The sequence below is a fragment of the Trachymyrmex cornetzi genome, unplaced genomic scaffold, assembly GCF_001594075.2.
Source record: "Trachymyrmex cornetzi isolate Tcor2-1 unplaced genomic scaffold, Tcor1.1 scaffold104, whole genome shotgun sequence".
NCBI lineage: Eukaryota > Metazoa > Arthropoda > Insecta > Hymenoptera > Formicidae > Trachymyrmex > Trachymyrmex cornetzi.
Window position 1 is genome coordinate 743654 of NW_017295587.1, and position 9276 is coordinate 752929.

Here is a 9276-nt window from a genome sequence, read left to right on the forward strand (position 1 = left end):
GTTGTAATTTAAAATAATTACAAAATCTTTTACCGATATGCTTATTTTAGTATTTTAAATTGGTTATATATTGAATGTCTTTTCTAAGCTGTTCAGAAATTGGTACGTTTACCTTACATGCAGTGAGCCATGAGAAAATGACCAGTCATAATCGATTATTTTTCTAATATTTAACTATAATTGGTTGATTACTAGGTTTACAGCTTATACTATACTATATATTACTTCTATGTAGATGGTTCAAGTTATCACAGTAGAAACCGCGAGACAATAATATAAGCAAATCCAAAATATTGATTTACTACTTATGTCCTACTGCTTAAGCTTTTTGTGTGCCATGGGCTTTACTCTCGTCTGCTGCCAATCAAATATTGACACAAGAGGGAGCATTGTCTATTTCTATACCAATGTAAACTTTAATTTTAACTCAACTTACTTTTTATCTTTTTCGAGTTCTAAGAATTAGAAAAAGATAAAGAATAAATTAAACTGGTCTAAATTAGTTAATCTACATTGGCAGAAACGGGCACATGTGCTTTCTTAAGATCAATCGGTGGTTATGTTAATTCTCATGATCAGTAGCCACAACATAATTTGATATCAACTTCTGCACAGCTTCCGAATATCAATTTCTTATTACCCAAGCTTGGTTTAAGGCTTGGTTAATAGTTATTGAAATGTGATATTTATCCCGTAAACAGAGTGCATACAAGATGAACGTGAAACCCTGAAGCGATTCTTCGTTTTCATTGAACCGACCTCGATCGACTCGCCAGAAGCGATTAGCGTACGCCACAGCCGGATGACGACGATTAGAGCATCGTAACACGGCGATTTTCTTGACAGCGTGCGAACTCTATCGATCTTTAACACAGAGGTCGACCACACATACACGTACACACATCAGGTCTCGAGATACAATGGGTGGCGAGTGCAAACAAAAGCGAACGTCCACGCGCCTGTCCGACGGCAATCAATTACGGAATTGCTGGAGTCAGGCGGTTTTGACTGGGCCGTGCGGGCAATTTATCAGATTAATCGTGGAGGAAGTGATTCCCGGCGGATGATGGAGACCAACGCGGCGAGCGAGCGAGTTCCATATGTCAGGAAGTGACCAGGTGTCGGCGTCCAGACCGACCGGCCTGGAGAGGCGAAACGCAACGGTGACAATGTGTGTAACACACGGAGAAGGGGGTGGCACAACGGGGACACGCGATATCGAAACCAGCTGTCGATCGCGAACGTATCCCGAATATCGTGTCGTTGCGCTGCACTGTCCGGTACGCAATACTGTCCCGTCCGTTGCATTCCCAGGGAGAATGCAGACGAGAGCGCGTTCAAAGGCGATATATCGTCGCGAGACCATCGCCCTTGCCAGTTACCACCGCAATTTCGCCGTCGGTACGCAATTTGCGCGGGTGTTATCTCGCGGCGACGACAACGGAGAGACACGATAACGCTCGGTGGCGCTTTGAAGTATGAAAAGTGCGATAGTACTGCATTAATACGTCGTTGGGAGTCGTATCTATTGTGGCGTTATGAAATACATTCCCGATAAAGTGGATGTATTCTTACTAACGATATCGTGAACGATAACGATGGCGAGGTAAAGCAGATTAGAGATTATATACTCAACGAGAGATTATGTACCCATATTGAGAAAATAGTGTTTGGTATTTGTGACTACAATTGCTTGGTAAAATAATTATGGTCGGAACAAGCTTCATGTTTATGATTATTACTGCTGTTGATAATGTTCGTTTAATAATAACCATATATGATAGTTGTTCAAACATAAGAAAATTGTTGATACAATAAATGAACACAATAAATTGTCAATAATTTCAGATATTAAAATATGAAGATATAAATTGTAAATAAAATAAATATTTATTTAGTAAATGCAACCCTAGTCATTATGAGTATAACTATTTCCCTAAATTCACTTACTATTTATGTGGCAATAATAACTAAAAAACATGTTAAGATAAAACTAAAGATCTTCAAGCAGTTTATGTGAGACTATAAATTAATAGCAAAATTGACTATATTTGCATGGTTAAAATAACTATAAATATAGTCTCAAGAATTAATATAAATTATTATTAAATTATAATAATTGCAACTATTTCTCTCAGAGTGCAGTATAGTATATACAATAATAATTCCATACGCAGAAGTTTGAAAATTTAACGACTTCAATTACGCGAGATAATGTCTAATCATCCGCGCAATTATATGAACATCTAATTATGATCAATTACGTGGTATATTTTACGCCCGTTTAGTTGCGTTTGCACTCCAATTTTGATGAGAGAGAGAGAGAGAGAGAGAGAGAGAGAGAGAGAGAGAGAGAGAGAGAGAGGGAGGCAATGCGCGCAAACACGTATGATTGATTAGCAGAACGGCAATGTATTTTTCATCGTCGATTCCGTTAATGACTCGCACATAGAAACGTGAAATCCCGCGGCATGCAAAATGCGATAGAACAACAGGAGCTCGACACAAAACTATGGTTCCAAGCGCGTCGAAGTGCGTACACTATACGTATGAGCGAGTAGATTGAAACTCAATTATTGGTCGTGTTAACGGGCTTGGCACCGCATCATCCATTATTTTCGGATTTTGCTCATGCAGCTAGGCACATAAATTACGCACCGGAGTTCATCATCAAATATACATATATTATCGCGCCGCGTATTTCAGTGCAGCATCATTCTTCAGTATATATAAAATCTGTATTCTCCTGGTCCCTACTATCCCCCGTGCAACCATCCGGACACGATACCCAGCGTTATCCGCTTGAGGTTTCGATTCCAGTACTGTCGCCTATTGCAAAGCACGATCGTTGACTGAGGATGTGACGGTAATCCAAATTACTTGATCTTTGTATCCTACCTTTCTTGCGATTCTTTTTCTTACTTTTGTGTATATCTAATCTTCACATTAAGATAGAATTCTATCAATGTAGATTAACTGTAATCTTGGTTATAAGAATTAGAAAAAATAAAGGGTTGAACTGAGATTAAAGTTAATCTACATTGGCGGAAAAGAGCGTAAGAGAAAAGTTCTTGGTACATTGAGAAAAAAATTTATGTACTAAATTTTAATATAATTTTTTTTAATAATACTAAATAAATATTTATTTTATAATCACAAGTGCCAATAAATTTTTCTCTCAAATCTCAATGCATATTTTAAATCGTCTTTTGATCTAACGTTTGATCGTTCAAGATCATTCACTTACCTTTTGCGCTTTGCAAGCAGCGGCCAACGGCAGAACATCATGAGGATGTGCGGCGTGACGATCACGAAGACACAAAGCGCATATCGCGATTTTGCAAAGGGCGCAATAGAGAGTCACCGCTTCGCCATTGTGATCGTTGCAGATCGGCGTGCCCTCGGGTCGAGATCCCTTATTTCCACTTGATTGCCAGCTGCCTCTCGGTGGTCCCAGATTGTGGGCTGCCAATGGGCCCCTCTTCGGATGGCAGGACTCTCTGCAGGCGTCGCAGTACAAAACCTGAAAGAAGAATCGCCAAATGTCGAATATGCAAAATATTACAGAGAAAGGTTAAAATACGAGAGAGAAAACGCACGATATTCACTTTCAAACACATCAATATTTAGAATACCTAATGGATGTCTAGAGAAAAAAATTGCCGCTATAAAAAATACTGATAAAGTTTCTGCAGCGTTCGAAATTTTTTCCCTCCGTTTTTTTTACTGTACTTTTTTTTATTAAATAATAAATGCGTAGATATACATGTGTCGATAAAATTTTCTTATTTTTACGTCAAGCATCAAATATACTTAATTTTATCGAATTTATACTAAAGTGAGTATAGACTGAACCTGCCAATAAACATTAATTTCGTGAATATTTTTTTTTAGAAGCAATTTTTGCGATATTATTCGGCTTCATCAAATATTCCGCATTTCGTTAGGTATTTCCTTCTCGAAAATAATATCATTTCGATTATCGATAGCCGAGGTATTGTCGTCGCGCGGAAATGTTGCCGGCAACGAATGAAATTGCAGGCGCCATCGATTCTCTCTTTTTTTCCCACGTAGGTACCTAGGAGCGACCGGCGCGACAGACGCGAGTGTAAAATCACAGAAAAAATATCCGCCACTTGTCTCGGAACGCGGTATACCCGAGGGACCGCCACGAGAGGGCCGAAAATGAAATTTAACACTTTGGAGGAAAGCGAGCAAGAGAGGAGGCGAGACGAGGATGCGCGATTGGCGTACAACGTTGTCGCGCAACGAGATATTTCATGCGACGCGACACTCCGAAGCGCGGTAACTCGATCTTTTCAAACAGAACGCCGAACAATGTAAAATCGCTCTCTTTGTCACTATGTGAATGCAACGTGGCGACGATTTGCGTGAATACATTGTGCAAACAAGTGTTGCGCGAGCCGGAACTGACAATTGTCGAGAAAATATCATTTCCTGTATTGCTCAAAATTAAGAAAAATTTGTTTAATTATATTATATTATAATAAAATATAGTTTTTAGAGAAATAGATCAAAGTTATCATTTTTTTTTAAAGATGTAGTTTTCAAAATCGAAGATATATATAATTTTCAGGTTTTATAAAAGAAATTATCTTAAAGATAAATTATGAGATATTTAAATGTAATTTAAATATATATTCATAGAAAGAGAGAGAGAGAGAGTTTTGCTAAAGTATCTAAAATTTGTTAGATATAAATCTGAAAAATTCTGTTTCGATCATACAAATTATGCAGGAGGCTTAAACCGATTGTTAGAATGTTAAAACTTTTTATAACATTCCCATCAATACTTAAACGTTCTGTACAATATTTTGATGATTCAACAAAATCGTTTTCAAATCTGTCTTTAAATTTCTAAAAAATCTAACTAAATTTTTAGATACGTACTTTAGTAAAACTGTTTTTTCCTGTTAAATTCGTAATGTCAAATTATACCCACAATTTTTGAGTTATTTTTAATCATTTCTATAAATCGCCACTGCTCTCACTCAATACATCGTTTAGTTTAATTAAAACAATGGAGTTATATATAATTTAACTCAAAATATAATTTGACTAAAATTTAGTTTATTATTTATTAATAATAAGTCCATATACGTTAATATAATGGAAGTTATTTATTTTGAAACTAACCCCAGAAACGGATTGATTTACACACATGGAAGTTAAAAGTAACAAATTGTTATTTAATCCAATCTCCCAAGAGATTGGATTTACCATTATTCCTTTGATGTATAACAGTGCATTGAGAGCGTATTTATATTTTACATTCGACAAATCAGAGCAGTATATTTAAAACAACGTTGTATTTTATTGCATTATATCCAGGAGGAACTAAAAGCGAGATAGAAATATCTGTTCTCATAAACAACCGTGACGTTTGACACATCTGTTCGACTGTTGAAATTAACGGAGAACATCTGTTTAGTTACGAGAGTTAAGTGAACAAATTCGCCGCGCCTTTTGTACAAGATTTGTTCTTTGTACTTGAAATTTCGACCAGCGAAATTTCTGTCGTTCAGAAGACACGACACACCCATGATACCCGATATTAATGTCGATAAAGATATAGACGGTGGCTCTTGTAGCCAAGAGCGACTCTAGTGCGCTTATATCACGAAGAGAAAAGTTATGAAGTGGACTTCGAGGAAGAACGAGGGGGAGTTAACGAGCCTCTGGATGAGGAAAGCACACAAGAGAAATAAACACGACTGATGCCGCGGTCGTTAAGAATAGTAGCCTTGGGAAACTTTTGCCGTTGCGGATCTTACGGCGCAGCAGAAGTTTTCCTACAGAATGATCGAATCAGCGCCAGGCTAGAAATATCGAAAAGCGAAAACGACAAGAGACGTATTAGACATTATCCTTTGGCGAAAATAACATCACATTCGGCAAAAGCACGTTCTATATTGCGACGAGATAAAATACGCTAGATAAGCACGATACTATCGCATGCCACGATAAAACACAAAAATACTTTTCAATTAATTTTTTCATCATTCTAAATTTTTTATAGATTTTTGAGAGCCAGTATAGCATTATTATCAAATCGACCGGATCATCAATTTAGTTATGATACACTGTTAAATTCATAATGTGAAATTATAATAACTTGCATTATTTTCTCATCATTTCTATAAGTCGATACCACTCATACTCAATATATCGTTAATTCAACTAAAACAATAAAATTAAATAATCCAAAAATGTATTAAATCCGATTCAAGTTTAGTTTATTATTTACTAAATGCATATATGAACATTGCTAATTACTTTGAAACTAACCACAGAAGTGGAATAATTTACATTTTAACATACGTTTAAGTTAAACATAACAAAATATTATTTAACTCAAGAGTCACTATTGCTTCTGTGATATCTAACAGTATATTATTTCAGCTTCAGTTTATAGTTACATTTCAAGTCCGATAGTACGGCGCGTAGTTTATATATCTGAACGAGCATGTATTTAGAATTTGCATATAAAAATATATTATTAAACACCAAGGTCTAGCTTTGACCGTATGTAATTGGCTCTTTCTTTACATGTTTGATAAATTTACCTTATATTAAGATTTTAATTAAAAATATTAATTTTCAAAATTTTAATAATACTCTACTTATTTTTGTGTATATAATTTTTAACAAAACCGATGAGTGTCTTAGACTTTTTGTTTTCTCACTGAAGAGAGAAAAGCTTTCTATGGAGCCAAAAGCGGAAAAATGAAAATAATGAAAAGCTCGCACGGTTATTACATTTTGTGATCTTCTGTTTGATCCGAGAGTACAGATACTTCTACTACACGTGTACATTCCTAGAACACTCACTGAAGAGAAAAACTTTCTATGGAGTCAAAAGCGGAAAAATGAAAATAATGAAAAGCTCGCACGGTTATCACACTTTGTGATCTTCTGTTTGATCCGAGAGTACAGATACTTCTACTACACGTGTACATTCCTAGAACTACAAGTAGATAAAATTCGTCGAAACTTGAAGACAAGAAACGAAGAAAAGGATTGATTACTAGAAGGTGAAATTATCGTGTCCTTTTCATAAATCAATCATATCAATTATGCATTGGTATAGCAGATTATTATTTATTAGTTATTAGCACTCTTTTAATTTAGCAATAAAAATTTGTAAAACTTCTACGAGCTACTTAACTTTTGAAGTGCTAACGGAATTCGCTACAAGAAGAATTCAGTTTTTTAACTACACAAAATATCTTCCTTCAAATTTCTCAAAAATTTAATTATAGTAATAATCCATAATTGCAACATGCTGTTATATAGTTTCTTTATCAATCAAAATAAAATAAAATAAATATGAAAAAACTTTTGTTTTTGACATGATTTTAAATAAATTATAATACTTAATAAGTTAAATTAAACTACTTGTATGAATAAATCAAATAAAGTAAAGAAACATCAAATGCGGTCAAGGCTATATCTTAGTATCCAATAATATTTCTATAAAAACATTTGACGAAAATACTGAAAGTACTGAAAAATGTATAATATTATTAGGCGCAAGATCTAAATTGTATTTAGTGCTTCTTTTCTTAATTTATTTTAAATAGTCGTCTGATATGTTATTATGATACAGAATATGTTATTATGATATTTATTATGTTAAAAGTTAAAAAACTATTAAATAAAAATTATAGCGTAAAAACTAAATCAATAAAAGATAATAATAGTTTGTATCCATAGTTAACTAATATAAAATACTTGATAAAACATTAAAAAATCAAGAAAAGAATAATAATGTTGCAACTAACAAGCAGCTTTAATAGAATTGGTTAGAACTTTATCCTGCTATTCTTGTAAAAAGTTCTTCATTCTAATTAAACGTACGTAAATATATACGGCGGTGTTTGCATACAAAGGATTCAATCATTATTAATATGCCAACAATTCTCCAATTACTTCTCCGTCCTAACTCGAATAGCTAATCAAAAATTCGTCGCTTTTATGCGCCTTGTCATTACTTTATTATTATAATACCTCTCATTCTCCTCCATTTAATCGTCAAATCCCTAATCCCTAATCCCTAGCTAATCAGACGCGTTTCAGGGAAAATCACGCATACGTTGCGACAATCTGCTGTTTCGCTTTACATGTATGTTCCTCGCACCCCCGTTTATCAATCCCGACCATATGCTCGTTTCTACAATCAGAATTCAAGTGCTAACCTCGCACTGCTCGCACGCGACAGTCGCGTCGCGCGGCTCTCCCTCGCACATTTGGCACTGCAGCCGTGAGTTCCGCGATTCCTGGTACTTGTCGACGATGTGCTGCATCGCGCGGTACTTGGGCAGATTATGGGCGCCGCCCTCGTCAAAATATACGGTCTTCTGACAGACCGGGCATGATAGGCAGAGAGTACCACCGGACGGCGGGAAGCCACCGTTCCCTGGGGTGCCGACGTAGCTGCCTGGCCGCGAGCTGGTGGACGTGCTACTGCAAACTACTCCGGAGTCGGTCTCCGACAGGATCGACAACTTGTCGGCCTCCTGATCGGAGCCTGGTGCGTTGGACGAGTCGGCGGTGGACTCCGGCGGCGAGTCCGGCGGTGCTTGCAAATTTACCGCGCAGGCCAGGCATAGTGCGTGCCAGCAAGGCAACAGCACCGGTTCCACGAACAGCTCCTTGCAGGAGGGACACCGCAGCTCGTCCTCCATCGCAAATGCACCGGCGGTACGTCGTCTGCCGATCGTCCTGGTGTCCGTGAGCTGTTCCTCGTGGATCTTCTCGAGCCGCGGCAGCTCGCTCGATCGCCTCGTTCGGGTCTGCAGGATTCCTTCAGGATGCCGGACAACGTGGCGATGCAGTCGAAGGTCACCGTTGATCTCCTTTCACCGTCGCGACCGAACGCACACTTTGCGTTATTCTAAAACGCGGAGTGATTTACGGAGGTATTCGAAATTCGCTGCACTTTCTCACGGAAGACTCCGATTCGCTGAGAGAAATGACACTCGAAGGTTTCTTCGAAAAAAGGTTCTATCGGAAAGCGATTGTCATAAACTGTTGACGCTTTCAAAGGGTCGCGTAAAAAAGGTTGTAAAAAATAAACGAACACAACAAAAGAGTTGGAGTCATACAGATGTTCTTCAAAAGGATTCTAGTGGAACATGAATCGACGAGCTTTTGCTTTCAGTCGACGTGGAACGAATGAGAAAAACTTCCAAGCAGGCCGAAGGAAAAACTCAACTGTCGATTATATTTAGATCGATCTCGGCTCAGAGATCG

The 9276-nt window shown here is 37.1% G+C and overlaps 1 protein-coding gene across 2 annotated transcripts in view; it reads right to left on the reverse strand.

Moving 5' to 3' along the window:
* Trim9 (E3 ubiquitin-protein ligase Trim9) overlaps positions 1-8999 on the reverse strand; it is a 122120-nt gene extending 113121 nt beyond the window's left edge. For both annotated transcript variants that reach the window (XM_018504504.1, XM_018504501.1), the window contains exons 1-2: positions 8220-8999; positions 3248-3523 (exon numbers count right to left, since the gene is read on the reverse strand). In XM_018504504.1, coding sequence (XP_018360006.1) covers positions 3248-3523; positions 8220-8708 — 765 coding nt within the window. In that variant the 5' untranslated portion in view covers positions 8709-8999. The remainder of the gene's footprint in view (positions 1-3247; positions 3524-8219) is intronic.
* Positions 9000-9276: the final 277 nt, after the last annotated feature.